Source organism: Polypterus senegalus, chromosome 10 (assembly GCF_016835505.1).
Source record: "Polypterus senegalus isolate Bchr_013 chromosome 10, ASM1683550v1, whole genome shotgun sequence".
NCBI lineage: Eukaryota > Metazoa > Chordata > Cladistia > Polypteriformes > Polypteridae > Polypterus > Polypterus senegalus.
The window spans coordinates 28,321,247-28,340,586 of record NC_053163.1 but is presented as its reverse complement, the minus strand read 5'-3'; the positions used below and the strand labels follow the sequence as shown (position 1 = coordinate 28,340,586).

Sequence of the window (19,340 nt, the reverse complement as noted above, 5' to 3'; positions counted from 1 at the left end):
GCGCTGAAGTAACGTTGTAATTCAGTGTTTTTGTCACAGTGTGGACAGCTGAAGCGACACTTGCTGCTAATGGAAGGTGTTTGACCGAACAGAGTCGTAGAACGCATTAGGGACCTTCATCACAGTGTCAGACAGTGAAAGTTTCAATAAAGCATAACAGATCCATCGTGTCATGTTAGATCGGAGAGTTTCAAATCCAGTTGTAAATCTGCGAATAGGCTTTACCGAGTATAAGCGAATGCAGAAATGTTAATAAACAATTGCTGACAGAGCTAGTGCACGTAATTGAGCAAGATGACCGAACAAACCAAAGACCATTCAATGCAGCATTTCAGAGGATGAGCTAGAACAGGACCCTGCGCCCCCCCTCCTTAGCACGGAGGTGTACATCAGTGCCCAAAATTTAAAATGAAGGGTGGCTTCCACGTTGTGTCTGGTTTGAAAACACATCCTGGACTGCTGAGGACGTTTTCTTCAGCACTGTTGGTGATAGGTGTACTCATGATGAACCATCAGCGCAATCACACAGTTAAACTAAGTGATGCGGCCCCATCTGATAATATCTACATTTGTGAGAGGTTACATTTTTATTTTTGTCCATCTACTTTTTCTCTTTTTTTGGCCAGCCAATGTATGCTGTTCTTTGGCAGTTTCCTGTTTCAGCCTCTTGCACATTTGTGGTTAGCTGTATCTTGTGCTATAGTGAGGCACACAAACACACTCTCATGCATACACACTCGGCTTCCTGTCAAGCATATTTTACTGGAAGTTTATATCCAGCAGGAAACAAATATTAGTTATATAGAAAAAGAAAAAAAAATAATACATTCAGGCCTAAGATTTGTGATGCATGAAAGTTATATTAAATATTATGCTTCTAAGTAGTGTGGCTGTATATACTGTATGATGTAGACAACATTTATAAATGGCCATTCAGCAACAGCAATGTGAAATGGTAGAGACTTCTCTCAGGGTGAAGCAAAATAAATTAGGGAATGATGGCTTGAAAAATTCACTAATATTTCTAAAGTATCAAAACGGTCAAGGCTGAGAATATGCCACTGAGTCTCATATATTTTAAAGACATACAACAGATGGACTGGAGGAGATGCATGATCAAGGACAATTCATCCTCCAGAACAAGAGGTGGCAGTGCTCCTCTGGTTTGGTCCGACATTTGACACCAACAGTTTTGCCTGGGACTTGTAGTTTGGAAAGACAGCTCTGTTGGGGATGGACCAGCCTATTGTGTACAACGTCCATGTGGCCCAAAAGTGTTTCTGTCATGAAATATCACGACACTGGAATCACTTCCGGGTCCAACTTAAAAGGAGGGATCTCCCTTCACTCAGGGAGTCAGAGTTGGGAGGAAGAGGACAACACTCACTAAGAGGGAGGGGAGGGGAACACAAAAGCAATTACTGCAGTGTATTGGGTTGGACTGAGCCTAGTGTGGTATTGTTATTTAATAAATGAATTTTATTTCACTCCAGAACTGTGTCTGAAGTAGTTGTGTCTAGTGTTTGGAACTCAGTGGCAACCCCCTAATGATCTATCTATCTATCTATCTATCTATCTATCTATCTATCTATCTATCTATCTATCTATCTATCTATCTATCTATCTATCTATCTATCTATCTATCTATCTGTCTGTCTGTCTGTCTGTCTGTCTGTCTGTCTGGTGTAAGATAGTTAGGCACAAGTTTAAACATCAGTCTGTCTTTGTAACTGACATTCCTTTCCAATTGAACTCCAGAGTAACACGTTCTTTAGCCCAGTTGATAAGTTCTGCCAGTCTGCACGTCCACAAGTGTTTAAAGATTTGCACCTGTAAATTCTGTCTGCTACATTTGCAATGCTATTGCAGAATTCCTTATTTTATTGTAGAAAAGACAGCAGTTTTAAAGTACCGAACAATAAACAGTAGGGCACACAGTTGTACAGTGGCTGGCATTGATGCCTCTTTAATTCAGTGTTCAGGGCTGGAATTTCACCCCAGTTGCTGTCCATGTTGAGTTTGCATGTTCTCCCATGCCTTTGTGGGTTTTTCCTGGGGTACTCATTCTTGTAGGTGAGGCATATGTGGGCTCTGCATTGGCTGTAAATGTGTCTATGGTTGGGTTGGGTTCTGCTTTGTGCCTAATCTTACTATGGTACTCATTGGACCCCTTTGACCCTGAATTGATTTAAGTGGATCAAAAGTTAAAATTGTCGAGAAGCTGTGAAGGGTGAAAGTAGAACCAAGGTGGGACAAGACAGAGTTACATTTAATAGGATCTTTCTTCCTGGTTATATGTGACAGCACAAAGTGCCTGGCTGGGAAGAAGAGAATGTGTGGTCCTTTTAATGCAGGAAGAAGATAATGGCCTTTAACTGCTACTCAGAGCTTATAAGTGTAGGAACCCATGACCTGCCCTAGGAGTCTGTACCCTGGTGGGCCTGTACCAATGGAGGGGCTCTCCTTCACTCTGTATCTTAGAAGAGAACCCATGTCAAGTTATAACGGCAAAAGTTGAGTGAATTGAGTCAAAAAGAGGCCAAGTGTGATGAAATCTGACAGATACAAGTTAAGGAGACGTACATTGGTGTAGCATCAGGAGCTGGTAAAGCGGAGAAGCATACAGAGGCAAGGAAGATCAGTAAAGGTGGGCCCAGAGGGGCAGCTGGTTCTTAGAATGTAGTGTGTTTGATAGTTGTGTTCTATTTTTGTTTATCCCCGCTTGTATTCAGGTTTTTTAAAGTGATATTTTTATAATTTTAGGAATATTCTGACTTGATGTTGTTTATTGAAAGATACTCTGTAATATGTCCTAATTCAAAGTGTTACAATACTGTTTCAGTCAGTTAAAACAAACATTCTGTACCAGTTGTGAGATAGATAGATAGATAGATAGATAGATAGATAGATAGATAGATAGATAGATAGATAGATAGATAGATAGATAGATAGATAGATAGATAGATAGATAGATAGATAGATAGATACTTTATTAATCCAAAGGGGAAATTCATATAATCCAGCAGCATCATACTGATACAAAAAAACAAAATTAAATTAAAGATTAATAAAAATGCATGTAAACAGACAATAACTTTGTATAATTTTAATGTTTACTCCCCCGGGTGGAATTGAAGAGTCGCATAGTGTGGGGGAGGAACGATCTCCTCAGTCTGTCACTGAAGCTGCTCCTCTGCCTGGAGATGATCCTGTTCAGTGAATGCAGTGGATTCTCCATGATTGACAGGAGTTTGCTTAGTGCCCGTCACTCTTCTACAGATGTCAAACTGTCCAGCTCCGTGCCTACAATAGAGCCTGCCTTCCTCACCAGTTTGTTCAGGCGTGAGGCGTCTTTTATCTTTTCCACCGCGTAGAAGAGGGCACTCACCTCACCCGTCTGGTAGAACATCTGCAGCATCTTATTGCAGATGTTGAAGGACGCCAACCTTCTAAGAAAGTATAGTCGGCTCTGACCTTTCTTACTCAGAGCATCAGTATTAATCACAATGACTTCCATAAGCACCATGCAGTAGAAAGTTTAAATTAAATATTTATTAGCACTGTTTGGGGAACTGTGATATAAGTAAATGAAATCAATTAGTTCTGTAGTTGTTGTCATTTTTTTGTTTCCATAATTTAATAGTTTAACTTCATTGAGATAACTGAGCCTATAGTCTTTAAACACATTAAATGATTACAGCCTGTTTTAGTTCTTAAAGTCATTAAAAAACACTCTGACTACTTTTATGTTTATGTCCTGTTCTTCTCAAAATGTAACTCAATTGATGCCATAGATCCTAATATACTTGTTTTTGGCCCTTCAAAGAACGCAATGTGCATTGTACATCGTCTTCAATGAAGTGATGGAAGTTTGACATGACTGAAGAATGCTCACTATATGAATGGTGGATGGGAGTGTTACACAGGACTTTAGTTAGGAGACCCTCAAAGGGTCTGCAAGCACAATGGACACCAATAAGCCCAACTCAGACTAACTTTTCAATAGCATGAGTTTTCCATATTTGACTTATATGACCGACATTATAAAATACCTGAAATTATATGGTAAAATCAAGTCCAGACTTATCCGCGGGAGAACTTAAACATGAGTATATATGGTAGCCTGAGCCTAACATCCTTTGACTTAAATTAAAACAATATTTATGATATAACATAACATTTTATTTGCCTTTTTAATTACTTTTGTACTTTGTTTAGTTGATGAAAATTTGGCATCAGCATAAACCCCTAAATCCTTCTCAGAGGTTGCTTCCTGTATGAAAGTGTCTGCCATGATTTATTTATAATTGATGATTCTTTTCCCCACATGTAGCACTTTTCTACATTAAACTGCATTTTCCAAGGGTTTGCCCAGTTCTGAAAGTTGCCCAGGACTTTTTGAATTCTTTTTGCTGCCTCCTCAGTGTCTCTCTAATTTTAGTGTCATCTCTGAATTTGACAAGTTTACTAACTATACCAGAATTAAAGTCATTAATATATATTAGAAAAGTATCAGTCTGAGGACAGACCCTGAGGGACTCCACTGATGACACCATTCTCCTCTTATTTGTACCCTTTGTCTCCTTCCAGTTAACCAACTAGTGATCCCGTTTTGTAGGTTACCTCTGATGCCTACAGTTTCTAGTTTCAGAATTAAATTGTTTAATTGTTTTCTTCTTGCCTTTGAAGTTTCTTTTTTCTTATTTAAATGTTGTCCCTTCCAAGTAACGACGATAGTATGACACTACAGTTAAACTGATTTACATTCTTTGCTTTTGACTTGTTGGCCTGCTTTGGATTCCCAACGTGTCGGTGATGGATAACGTTGCTGTGATTTTCGAGAGTACTTCTGTTGCTACCCCGGCTGTCTCGTTGCTGTGATCCACTCTCGCTACCCTTTTGAATGAGATACACTCGGGATATTTCACAAATGCTCTTCAATGGATCTATACCTTTTAAACAAGTGCACCTGTTACTGTTCCCTCGCATTGAGATGTACACACTGGTTTTTCATTCATCTTTATTAAAGAAACTTTGTATGGGATAAATGTAAATCTTCCGGCCTCTTTTTTAGTTGTCATGTAGGTGTCACATTTCAATGAACACTTATCATTCTAATTAATGTTACTTCCCAAATGTGCCTGCTAGGGTAACATGGCTGTCCTCAGTATGATGTATAATGAACAAGCCACGTTTTATCATTTAACATCCATTCGTATGACAGCAAAGCTGTTATTACTAAGGGGGTTGTGGCGTTTCTGCTGTTTTCTCCCAAAGTCCACAGTCAGCTCCTTTGTCTTGCTGACATTCAGGAGAAGACCGTTTTCCTGATACCAGCATGATAGACTCTGCACTTCATCCAGGTAACCTGTTTATTGCTGTTAGATATCAGAATTGCCCCAGCAAACTTGACCACAATGTTAGAGTCGTGTGCAGCCATGCAGTCAAATGTGTAGAGGGCTCAGAACACAGCCCTGTGGAGCTCCTGTGTTGAGAGTGAGGGATGATGAGGTGCGGCCATTCACTCAAACCACCTGGGGTCTGCCTGTCAGGAAGTTAAAAATACAACTGGACGCAGGTTCCTGAGCTTAGTGATAACCTGAAAAGTGATTATAGTGATTACAATCTATAGATAGCATTTGCCCACAACTCCCTCTCTTGTTGTCCAAGTGGGCTAGTGCTATATGAAGAATCAAATGGACTGCATCCTCTGTGGATCTACTGGAGCAATATGCAAACTGTAATGGATTCAGATATTTTGAAAGAGAAGAGCATATGTGATTTTTGACCAACCTCACTTCATTGTTGTAGGCATTAGTGTGACAGGAAGTTAATTTTTCATACCGGCTGGACTTGCCTTCTTAGGCACGGGCACAATGGTGTATTTTTTAAAGCATTTTGTAATGTCAGACTGGGTTAAGGAGAGATTAAATATGATTGTGATCAGAACAGATCTTAAAAACACATCCTGGCATGCTGTTCGGACCTGCTGCCTTGTTATTTGTGATTTTTCTAAGAAAAAAAAACAGCTATTTTACATTTTAAAGAAATGTGGCCTCTTCCTTATGAAAAACTATCTCTCAGTTCTGGTACACTTGCATGGTATATGTTGACCAAAAAAACTAAAATGATTGCAAGTCTAGGTGGACAAACTCAACTTTATCGTGTCTGAAATTAGAAGCTGTTCAGTATTAAGTGTTTTAAACACTCTGCTGGCCAAAATGTCTTGAATTTACTTAAATACCGCATCCCCCTCCCGAGTTATCCTTGCTTTTTCCAAGTTTCCTTGAATTGTTAAAGTCTTTCGTTTCCTTGTGTTTTTTCTGGTTTTTTTTTTAGTCTACTAATAGTAAATTTTCTACTGATTGGAGTTTTTGTAATTACAAACAGAAGTCCTAAAATGGGCCATCTAAATCATCTGGTGTGCCCAGCAAGGATTTCCCCATAAAAAGCCAGACATCTTTCTTATTGAACTTATCTTGTTTTGATATGAAATATAAAGAGTTTCTCTTCTTTAAAATAATCAGCGGGCCAAGAGTAAGTAGTAGAGCAGTTAATTTCATACTGTAGAGATGCAATGCCTGAAACATTTATAAACAGCTCTTTCTTGATTGATCTGGACTCTTCTCTTTGTATTTGCCTATTTGCACAGAAGGCACAGTATTGGTCCATTTGCTCTTCTTACATTTGGACTGTTCACATACTCTTTAAATCGTTCTGACAAGTCTTATCTGTTGAAAGATAATCGTAACTTCACTTTTTTTTATGTTTTAATGAATTTATTAAAAACATATAACATTTTATACAATGAAGTTAACACTTAAACAAAACTAAATGCAAATCAACCCCCACCCATGAGAAAGAGAGGAAGGCCAACAGCCTGAGTAAAACTATTGAGACTAGTGAAGAGAGAAAGGAGTCTTCTCTTCTCCTCAATATAAATACTTATTCTAAAATGTTATTCATTAGGGCCCGACAAGTTTTATAAAAAGTTTTGTACAGATCCTCTAAATGAGAATTAGCTTTTTTCAAATTTCAAATAGTATATGACATCAGTTACCCACTGACTGATAATCGTAACTTTAATGTTACCCCATGGTTTCCATTTATAGGGCTAGTCACCTATAATTGCTATCAGTTCTAAAGTATAATATAACCTGCGAGACTTGCTACTGCAACTCATGCATGCGTTGTGTTCATTTCTGATACGGTGCTCAGAAAATGGGAACTCATGGCAGCCATGATGCACGTGCGAAAGCATTCTGAGCATGAAATATCATGCTGCATATCTTTTAGTCATGGGGCATCATAGACGTGCCAACTGCAGTTGCTGATCTGGTCACCAGAACATGTCCATTTAAATGACTGAAAATCGCTGGGTGTGTCTTATTTACCGACTGCATGCTGACTTTCCGGTGCAGTCCTATTCACCCTTTTCTGTGTCAGCCAAAAGCGTGCTGCCTGGAAGAGTTGGTGGTGTATGAAGAGTTACCAGCTATGGCGATTTGAGTCACAATCTCTAATCCATTTTTGTTTTCCCTTTTTTCATTCTGGTGAGACATTAGACAAGCTTCTCTTCTTTTTGTCATTGCTTATTCCGTATCTCTGCGTTATATGCGTTGTACTTCGAGAGGAGCATTCAGTGGGGTTGTCAGCTTTCATACAGTCCATTCCTATGACTAAAGCCAAAATGAAACCTGATTGATTTTGTCAGAGCGGCTCAAGGACTAGTTGGTCTCAGTTGCTTAGCATGTCGTATTCGGGCTCACTAAGATTATAAGCAACGACTGAAAATTGCTATAAAGGTCATGTAATGTGACCCCAGAAATACAACTGACCAGTATAGGTTAAGTACATTGATGCCCGCATAGGGACCGAGTAGTGCCAAGTGTGCCCCTATAAAAGGTGCATCTAAATCGTCTGGTATGCACAGTTAGGATTTCCCTATAATTAGTCAAATATCATTCACATTTAACCGCTTATTTTGATGTTAAATATAAAAAATTGCACCTTGAGTGCACTGCAAACTGCATTTTAAGCTAAAATAATCAGCAAGGTAAGAGTTTTATTGTTTCATTTTTTAGAGATGCAACACCTGAGGCCTCAATTTTCTTCCCAAAACTCTATAATGTAACTTCAGTATAAGGGTCACATGGTTGGATTTTTGTTTAGTCATAGATTTTCTTTTATTGCTTTTCTTTATGTTTCTCATTATATATTGTGCTACTTTATCAAGTGTGGACAAGTAGGCATTTATTGCGTTGTATGCATGCCTGTGTTTTATGCGCATCTCTTACAGAACTGGCACCTTTAAGAGTCCTAAGGGGCCAAAGCGAATTTCAACAGTAACTATGAGTAGAAGATGTAAAAAAAATAAACCTTGGCTGGAACTTAAATTGTCAGTCCATCACGCAGCACTCTTACTCACTCAGTCACCCAGAGGCCAATTTAAAGCCTGCAATTACCTTAAAAAAGCATCTCTTTGAGATGGCTATGGAAACCCAGAGTATTGGAAGAAGGCTTCAGACAGATATAATGAGACATAAAATCTTCACAGAGACTGAGAATTCAAAACTTGCAGTTGCGAAGCAGCAGTACTAATCACTTTTACTTCAGGTGGCTTATAATCTGCTTCTACATCCATCCATTTTTCCCAACCTGCTCATCCAGAGTTTTGCAGTGGTTACAACTGGAGCCTACCCCAGTAACCAAGGATGGAAAAACCCATGGACAGGACGCCAGTCCATCACAGGCTGAACACCAAACCTGCGTGTGCTTTGATAGTGGGAGGACACCCACACAGTCATGGGGAGAAATTTCAAACTTCACGCAGTAAGCAATGATGGACCTCATCTCCAGTTGCCTTATAGTTAAACATCATTATCCATCCATCCATTTATCCATCCATTATCCGACCCACTATATCCTAACTACAGGGTCACGGGGGTCTGCTGGAGCCAATCCCAGCCAACACAGGGTGCAAGGCAGAAAACAAACCCCGGGCAGGGCGCCAGCCCACTGCAGTAAACAGCATTATGCCACCCCATATTTTACTTATGTACTAAGCTGCTGACCACAGTCACCATCTAGAAACTTCCCACTGTTAATGTGTCACCTATATTAAACTCAAGTCATTAAAATGATGGCCTGCTTTTAGGAGCTTTGTGCGTCTCTGACTTCCCTTTGAAGCTCCTTCCTTGCTCTCTGTTCTGTTTACAAAACTCACCCGCGACACTCCGCCAAATGAGCAGTCTGTTTAACGGCCTGCTACCAGACCCTGGTTAAGCTGTTAAGTAAGTGGCTTCTCGCCTGCTATTGTCTGCTCCCCAGGAAACAGAAGGTGGCCTCCCTGCTCTCAAAGCATTAACCGCAATCCCCCCCGCCGCCCCGCCCCACCATGCCTGTTCACAAGTTGTCATTAGTCTCGCTGCAGTCGCCCCATTCGACACCACCAAAGTGAGCATTGACACCATGTCGTGAAGAACGTTTGTTCCGCGTGGCAGACAATAAGACTGCCGGAGAGAGCCTTCCAACTGTTAAAGGGCTGTCAATGGCCAGCGGGACCCTCCCGACCTCCTGAGCTGGTGTGTGGATCGTTTTATGGCTGTCACAAATGTTCCTGTGCCACTTGGAGCAGCTTCCAAACAAAAGAAGGAGGGTTTCTCACTTTTTTATGCTTTTAAATTTTCTGTTAGGTGGCTGCTTCTAATGTTTTGAGCTTCTGCCCTTATGCAATTTCTTTACTTTAATATTTCAACTCCAGGAATTTTTGTTATTATTTATTTTGATTGTTTAAAGTGACATGTTTTGTAAATTATTTCTTACTGTTATCCATCTGTTCTAGATGGAAGCACAAATATTTATTACCTGTTGTGCATTGCTTCCTGATGCAGTGCCCATGGGTTGATGTTTCAACTCTTTGATCCTGGAACATCTCAGACTGGCGGACCACAAATAGGGACAATTCCCTACCACTCCCCTCCCTACAACATGCCCTAAGATCCTTGCTCTCCCCATTTTACATCTTTCTCTTAAAGCCAGATACCCCCTTGCTCTGCCTCTTCCACCAATTCTTTGACGGCTTTCTTTTGCCTGAAACTGGTAACTCTAACTGCCTTCAGAATTTGTTGGGTTGTTGTTCCAATGAAACCTCTGCAGCCTACTTCTGCTGGGTAGACTGATGTCTTCCACCTTTTTTTGGGCATGTCTCTGCCAATTCCTTATACTTCTCCCACTTCCTCCCAAAGGTTGCCTTTCATTCCTTCCTCTCATGGGATGGTGAGCTCATCCATGATCACCAACCAGGGACGTACAGACCACAGAATGATCTCTGGTCAGTGAGTCAGTAAGACGCCCTGCCCGGGGTTTGTTTCCTGCCTTGCTACCTGTGTTGGCTGGGATTGGCTCCAGCAGACCCCTGTGACCCTGTAATTAGGATATAGCGGGTTGGATAATGGATGGATGGATGCATTAAGCTTACTGGCTTAGAGTTTCTTGGATCTGCTTGGTGACCCTTTTTATATAGTGGGATGATATTTGCCATTTTCCAGTCCTTAGGAACTTCCCCAATGTACAGTAACTTCCTAAAATTATGTGTCAAGGGTTTATATATGTCCTTGCTAACCTCCTTAAGAACTTGATCCTGATGATTTGTTTGATTTCAGCTTTTTAAATCTGAGCAGCACTTTCCTCTCTTCAATTTCTAAATCGCTCAGCACCTCCTTAGTAGTCCCTTTTTAACGCTGGGAAGTTAACAAAAATCCCAACACGAACAGAACTCTGTCAAACCCATACTGCTCCTGAGTCTCTTTGTATGTTGCAGGTTCATTCTCGTACTGCTTCTCAATGAGTTACCATGCTGGCTGTTTTTTGTTGGTTTATTCTCAGGTATGGTGGTGTCTTCTCTCACATCGTTCACACACTGTCCTTATTTCAGTCTCTTGCTTACCAGGTGCTCAGTCCTGCTCAACTGGAATGAAAGTCTGCATTGCTGGGTTTATATCTCTTAGTCCTCGATTTTAGCCAGTGATCCGTAATATAATAGTGAAGGTGGATTTAAGGGATTGCTGTTGCCAGGGGTTGATTCTTGATGTCTACATCAATGTGGACTTAAAGCAAAAGAGCCCCAAATAATAGAGGAGTTAGGTAGGATGAGAGAGTGGAAGATTGAGAATTTGAAGAAATTTTGAAAGAGAGAAAGAGAAGGAACAATCAATACAAACATATGGGATTGAAGCAGGAAAGAATGGTGTAGAAGTAAAAGATGATACTGTCTGCAAGAAAGTCAGGTGGTTGGTGACTTAACATTGTTTCATTTGGTTTTATCAGCAAAATAGTTCTTTTAAGTCTCTAGAGCTTCACAGAATGGTGTGAAAAGCAATACACACCCAGTGAGTGTCAGTTCTATGGACCGAAAAGCCTTGTTGATGAGAGGGGTGAATGAGCAAGCTGGACTGAGCTAACAGAAAGGCTCAGACAACCACCTTTTATAACTGTGGTGAGCAGAAAAGCATCTCAGAATGCACAACAAACCTTGAGACGGATGGACTACAACAGCTGCAGATCATGTCAAGTTCCACTCCTGTCAGCCAAGAGCAAAAAGCTGAGGCTGCAGTAGGCAGAGGCTCACTAAAACTAGGTAGCTGAAGACTGGAAAAGTGTAGCCTGGTGTGATGCATCTCGATTTCTGTTGAGGCACAAAGATGGTTGGGTCAGATTTTAGTGCCAACAATGTGAATCCATGCACCCAGCATGCCTTGTGTTAACAGTCCAGGCTAGTGGTGGTGGTGTATTGGTGTGGGGAGTGTTTTCTTGACCCACTTTGGGCCTGATAATACCAATCTTTACACATCTTCTAATGGCTACTTCTAGCATGATAATGCACCACGTCACAAACATCGTCATGAACATGACAATGAGGTCAGTGGCCTTGATAGTCACTGGATCTGAATCCAACCGAAAACCCTTGGTATCTGGTAGAAAGGGAGACAAGTCTGCAGAAATGTTTTGATGCGATCATGTCTGCATGGACCAAGTTCTCAAAGGAATCTTTGTGGAATCCATGTCACAAAGAACTGAAGCTTTTTTTTAGTAACAAATTTGTGACAGACAGGTATCAGCAAGAGTGAAAGGGAAGGTCTTTAGGATGGTAGTCAGACCAGCTATGTTGTATGGTCTGGAGACGGTGATACTGACCAGAAAAGAAAGCAGGAGACAGAGTTGGAGGTAGCAGAGTTAAAGATGCTAAGATTTTCATTGGGTGTGACGAGGATGGATAGGATTAGAAATTAAGACATTACAGGGTCAGCTCAAGTTGGACAGTTGGGAGTTAATGTCAGAGAGGTGAGATTGCATTAGGGACATGTGCAGAGGAGAGATGCTGGGTATATTGGGAGGAGGATGCTAAGGATAGAGCTGCCAGGGAAGAGGAAAGGAGGAAGGCCTAAGAGAAGGTTTATGGATGTGGTGAGGGAGGACATGCAGGTGATGGTGTAACAGAGCAAGATACAGAGGACAGAAAGATATGGAAAGAGATGATTCGCTGTGGCAACCCCTAACGGGAGCAGCCGAAAGAAGTACTAGTATAGTGCTCTGATAATTGTGTAGGTAGAGAATGCCATATCCACCCAATGCACGACCACAGAGAGAGCTGGCTATAGAAATCATTTTAACCAGCCAGAAGCGAATATGAGGATTGTCATCAATCAGTTTGTAGATGATAATAAACAAGAGTGGATGGTATTTTCCAAGTTTGAATATAAGTAAGCCCATTTGGGAGACGTTTATATTTTGATTTTAAATTAAACTCCGTCTTTAGCAAGGTATTAGAAACCGGAGTTATAGTCATGTTGTCATTTTGATTATTACATTTTATTATGCTCCTACAGTGTAATATTCCAGTTGAAGCTCTATTATTATAATTAAAGTATTACTATTATTATTATTATTATTATTATAACAGCGCTGTCGGTGGCAACAGCAGTAGCAGCGATTGCATCCAAGCTGGCAGAAGTGAATAATGTTTTAAAACTAGGCAAAGTGTTAGGCATATGAACTTCTAACTCCCAGTACTGCTAGAGGAAAGCTAAAGTCACTCCACAATCGTAGTCAGTCATCTGCTGTAAGTGTAGTAGAAATGTAACATCTTATTAAAGACAGAAACATCCTCTAATAGGACAATTCAGAAATCAGGCAGAAGAAAAGCTGTTCATTGTATCTGTTAATTACTCCTCAGAAAAATGCCTTGGATGGAGCATTCTTCAAAAGCAGTCCGTTACAACATGGCCAGCATAATCAGAATGGTCATAGAAACAAAGGATAGAGGTTCAGTTCACTAAACTGTTGAATTTACATGCAGTGTCAATAGATGCATGCATTTTACTCTGGTTGGTTTGTTGGTTTACACCCAAATTATTTATATAAAATAAAAGTGTATTATATTATATTCTGGTTCTTCTTATACCTTTTGAGATAAGACACCACTCTTGAAATTTCTGTGCATATAACAATTGTCCATTCTCGTTTATATCTCGTAGTCATCCTTCAGTACATTTTGTATGTTACATCAGCCTTTCTTCTGGTACATTCTTCATTTACTTGACCATCTCAGTATTTTTCCTAAACTAAATCTTATATTTCAGTGTACATTTTGTTGTTCACTTGACCTTTATTTGGTCTCCCACATTTATTAACCCTTTATGCTATTTCTTTAAGATGGATGCCATATTACCCTAAAATTTTTTTTTCACATAAATGACCGAGTGGTTCTGCTGAGGACAACGAGCTAAAAATGCAGAGAATTTTATCTACTTCCTGTCTGATCAATCTGTACTGTGAATTATTATTATTATTATTATTATTATTATTATTATTATTACGAGGGACATTAAAAAAGTTTCCACACTTTTTTTTAAGTATGTTTATTAAGATTTTCAAATACAAATGACATCACTTTTCTACATTGTCACCTTCCTTTGCAATGCAATTTCCCCAGCATCATACCAACTTTTCAATACCATCAGCAAAAAATGTTTTTGGTTGAGCATACAGCCACTGATGCACTGCCGCTCTCACATCATCATCACATGAAAATCTTCTTCCCCGTAAAGCTTCTTTTGAGTGTCCGGAGCACTCTGCATCCGTCACACTAGTACAGCCATTTTCAAACATTTCAATCCACTCACAGATGACTCTACGAGAGAGAACTTTATCCCCTTACTGATCACACATGCGGAGATGAATTTGTGCTCCCAGCACACCTTCTTCCCACATAAAGTATATGACAGAACACTCTTCCTCTTTGGTGCAGTTTATAAGTTTCACAGCCATCTTCACTACAGGGTGACAACTCTTATACTAAACTGCAAGGGTAGCCGACTTGCTAGACAGAACAAGGCACATGACACTCTCAGACACGACCAATTACTACTCCTCCCGCCTTCACCGTTTCCAATGAAATTATAAAAGTGTAGAAACTTTTTGAACCACCCTTGTGTTATTATTATTATTATTATTATTATTATTATTATTATTGTTATTGCGGATAGTATTCTGTGAAAGATGAAACACTAAAGTATGACCTGTAAGGGGACGTTACAGCTCCTCAAAACCCCAGACCCAACCTCACAGACACAGGTTTATTACAACTATTAATACTTTACAAAGGCATCTTTGTTGTTGGCCATAGGTGGAGCCCTCCATATCTCTGGCTTTTTAAATTAGATAGATAGATAGATAGATAGATAGATAGATAGATAGATAGATAGATAGATAGATAGATAGATACTAAAGAGGATCTTTCCAGTAAACAGCTCTGTTCAGACTTTTTAACTCACTATTTGACTTCGTGTGCCAACTGCTCTTTTTTTTGCACCTTGAGTCACTACAATATTTTGCAAAAGAGTACCTGTAGTAAAAAAAAACTGGAATTTATAGAAATACGTGGTTGTTGACCAAGGTGGACCTCCATAATCTCTGACTTTGACAAAGTGGTCCTCATTCCAAAATACTTTGAGGATCACTGTTATAGGAATGTGCGTAAAAGCAAACACTACACAAGATTCTATTAGTAGAACCTGAAAGCCAACCTCAACCAGCAGTTGAAGTTTCCCACCTCTGACCAGACATCATTTTGTGGTTGATCCCTCCCAGTATGTTGGTCATGGCTGAGCTCATGTGGAAGAAAGGAATGGAAGGGAAGGTGGCAAAACAGAATACAATTCTTTATTCTCTTCCGCATTTTTTTTCCTCCACTCCTCCCAGGTGAGCTTTGCCCAACCTCCAGTAACAACTCCAACTCACCTGGGTAAGGCAGAGTGTCTCCTGACCTGAAAGTACCTCTGGTGCCAGGGCATACACTTCAGGAAACACGTCTGGGTCAAAAGTAAATTGCAGAGATCACAAATCCCAGCAACTTCCAATGGCGGCACCCATTAATCCTATCAGGGCTGCCCCAAGTCCAGGCATACCTTGCAGGGGTCTGAATGGGTACCAAGCCCCAGGGATGCTGCCATCAAACTTGTTGGGGATAAATGTAGTCATGACTGCTTACCTGTTCCAGTCCCTCCAATATATGGGCAAGGGTCTTTACTCCATCCCACCGGGACACCAGCCCATGCGTGGCATACATCGCATTAGATAGTTGATTAGTTGGAACTTGTACTTTAATTTTGGTCTTGTTGTTGTTGTTGTTTGAAATTAGATTGATCCTCAATTGCTTATTGAAGATAGATAGATAGATAGATAGATAGATAGATAGATAGATAGATAGATAGATAGATAGATAGATAGATAGATAGATAGATAGATAGATAGATAGATAGATAGATCCTCAATTGCTTATTGAAGAGCGATAGATAGATAGATAGATAGATAGATAGATAGATAGATAGATAGATAGATAGATAGATAGATAGATAGATAGATAGATAGATAGATAGATAGATCCTCAATTGCTTATTGAAGAGCATGCTCTTCAAATGTGTTAGAATTCTGAATGCTTCATTAAAATAAAAGTTTTATGGCGGTCCCTGCTATTAAAGGGCTTCTCCTGGGGGCACCTAACAGGGCTGAGCCAACAAATATCCATGGGAGATAATGGGAGAGAACACCCATTATAAACCATCTCCTGCTGTCCATCCATTTAGGAGGCGTCCTGGCCGGGTAATGATCAAGGGCTGTCCCTCACACTGTCTATCTATCTATCTATCTATCTATCTATCTATCTATCTATCTATCTATCTATCTATCTATCTATCTATCTATCTATCTATCTATCTATCTATCTATTGTCCAACCAGGTAAGGTGCATTGGCGATCCTAAATTATCACTAGTGTGTGCTTTGTGTGCCCTGCAGTGGACTGGCGCCCTGCCCAGGGATTTGTTCCTTTCTTGCGCCCTGTGTTGGCTGGAATATCTATCTTATCCTGCTTACTATACCAAAATCTATCTATCTATCTATCTATCTATCTATCTATCTATCTATCTATCTATCTATCTATCTGTCTGTCTGTCTGTCTGTCTGTCTGTCTGTCTGTCTGTCTGTCTGTCTGTCTGTTGTTTTTGAGCTGAAATAATGAAATAATGTAGCAGAGTGAAGTATCCTTTTCTAGAAAGAGAGGGGAGGATGTTCTGAATATAAATGTAAATGTATAGTTTTTTTCTTTATTTGTTCAAATGTTTGCTATTCTCAACTCCATTCTTCCAGAGTGGCTTATATTTCAGGGTGCTCACTATCTTTCTTTTTGCTTTTTTCTTTTTGCAGACTTACATCTTCACTGACACAAATGATGAAGAGTTATCAAAAGGTATGTTTGTGACCCGGTGTTTGGCTTGTCAACACAATTTCTTACCAAATGACCTCTTCTGGGCCTGCTGAGTCCCACTCATTGCATTCTGATAGAAGACAGTTGTTTTTAGGGATCAGGGATATACCTCGCTTCTTTTCTGTAACTTTGCAGAAGTGTCAAAAGGCAACAAAGAAAGGCTTGCATTTTTAACATCTTCTAATCATACTTATTCAAAATGTCAGTGAACAACTGCTAATATCATAAATATTTAAGTTGATGCCAACATGTAAAAGGCAGTTAAAATTAATGTGAAGAATATTAAATTAGAGTGAAAATTAAGACTACTAACTGAGGTAGAGAGCATGTGACTTCAGTAAGGTAACATTTAAATTTCAGTGTAGCTAAATTTGTTCAATTTCTTTATCTTCTCTATTTAAAAATTAAATAATTGGTTCTAACAAAATTAATATTATGCTGGTAGGATAATTAAAAATGTAACTTGAGCAAATTCATACAGCAAATATGAACTTTTCAAGCACAATGCTTTACTTCATATAGAGCTGCATGCTTTGCCTAATTGTTATGTTAACTTCAACCTTCCTTCTTTAACAGAGCACAAGAGACCTTTCACACCCCCCACACACTTTTTCAAATGTTTCAATGTTAGACTTTTCTCGGTAAAAAAGCAAATTGCAGTTTTATTTGTGATAGGACATTGAATTTGAAAATCAATAAGACGTCAGGCAGGGTTTTCTCAGATTGTTTGTTGTTACTACTTTTCAAGACGGCCTCACCAAGCGAATAATTTAGTAACTGAACATATGCTTATTTTTCTTGTTGTGTTTCACACCAAAAAAAAAATAAAGAACTTGTTAAATTATGTTAAAAATTTTGTACATAAATCACAAACAAAGTGAAAAAAACCTTTCAGTCCAAATACAAAAGGTGAAATATTGTTTTGAGCTGAGAGTGGATCCCTAACTGAGCCTGCTTTCCTCATCATCGTGTTGGGCCTCTCTTGAAAGTGATGCTCCTGGTGAAGCCCAACTTAGTTAATTTAATTTATTAAGAGCAAATGAAAGGGGACAGTGGTACCTCATGACAATCTGTACACAAGATTGTTAATTGACAAAATTAAATTATATTCCAAATATAGGTGCCTGCCTGTTCAATACCCCCTTGCTGTGCCCCCTCTCAGCTGCCCTGTATTGTCAGAGCTTTATTGAAAAGTTCACCAAGGTGATCCTGTAAAAAACACCAAAGTGAGGCACCAATTTTTGACAGTAATAGTAACATATAAAAGATATAAAGTCGAGTCACTTTGAAAATAAGAAAATCCACTTCCCTGCCAAGTTTCAGGACTGGTATTCTGCCACTATGATTGTTCTAGCCGCTTCTGGCTTTGACGGGGCTGCCCATGCCCTGATTAATCAGATGTTATCAAGACAATCTCTTTTTTTATTTCTGCAGGATACCATCTAGTGGTGACAAATTGTTCCTCTGAGCACAGCCGAGAAGCTCTCTCTTGTAAGATGGCAGCCGAGTACGATGCCTTTATTGCTTCTCAAAAACTGTGAGTTGCACGATCTCATTAAACGTTGTCTGTTTCTTTGCCTCTTACACATGTGTGTATACTATATATTTATTGCTCAGTCGTTCAGTACCTCTCATGATGTCTTTTTCTATTTATCTCTGTCTTTGCTCCTCAGGTGGTTCTGCCATGTAGATGACGACAACTACATGAACCCGCACACTCTTGTCACACTTCTGTCGACGTTTTCGCCTAGCAGTGATGTGTATATCGGCAAACCCAGTTTGAACAAGCCAATTGACGCAGTAGAGTCGCTGCCAAACAATCGCTCTGTAAGTCACCTCTGTTTGCCTACATCTCCTGAGCGGTCGGTAATGACTTTAACAACAGGGCTACACCGGGGTCTAGAACTAAGCTGATCGCCTTCTACTTCCATATCATTCATGAATGTCCAAGGAGGAGTTACTTTTTTATTGATGTGTGTGACAATGCGGGTTCTGCTTCATGCTTTCATTTGCCTTTTAGGAGCCCTTGAACCTGACACTGTTGGTAATGTAACTGGATGAGCTGGACAATGAGGACACCAAACGAAGCAAGGGGATAGGTGCAAAGTGCAGAAGTGCTTTTATTTTAAAAAATAAATTCAAAACAAATCCAAACAAAATCCCAAAATAAGTGCAGCGCTTCAGATGTTCATAAATAATCCATAAAAAAGGTAAAATCCAGATGTTTAAAACAAATGAAATCCTGTAGCAGACATTTGGGGCAAACCAGCCAAGTACAGCTCCTTCCCAGTCTCTCCAGTTCTGCCAAGTCATGCTCAGCGGGTGAGACTTCAGTCACTGCAGTCCTCACGCTACAGACCCCCATCTTGGCTGCCTCCGTTGGCATCTGCCAGACCGCTCAGGGTTGGTTATCCTCCCATCTTCCTTCTCGCACTCTTAGTCGTCCCTCAGATCCCTAGGGCGGACTCCTCCCCGATTGTACCCACTCTCCCATTCAGTGAGCACGACCTGCCCCT

The 19,340-nt window shown here is 39.9% G+C and overlaps 1 protein-coding gene across 1 annotated transcript in view; it reads left to right on the top strand.

Moving 5' to 3' along the window:
- LOC120536984 (beta-1,3-N-acetylglucosaminyltransferase manic fringe-like) overlaps positions 1-19,340 on the top strand; it is a 58,874-nt gene that overhangs the window by 1,784 nt on the left and 37,750 nt on the right. Inside the window, exons 2-4 of the mRNA XM_039765573.1 lie at positions 16,764-16,806; positions 18,259-18,361; positions 18,498-18,651. Of these exons, the coding sequence (XP_039621507.1) occupies positions 16,764-16,806; positions 18,259-18,361; positions 18,498-18,651 (300 nt within the window). The remainder of the gene's footprint in view (positions 1-16,763; positions 16,807-18,258; positions 18,362-18,497; positions 18,652-19,340) is intronic.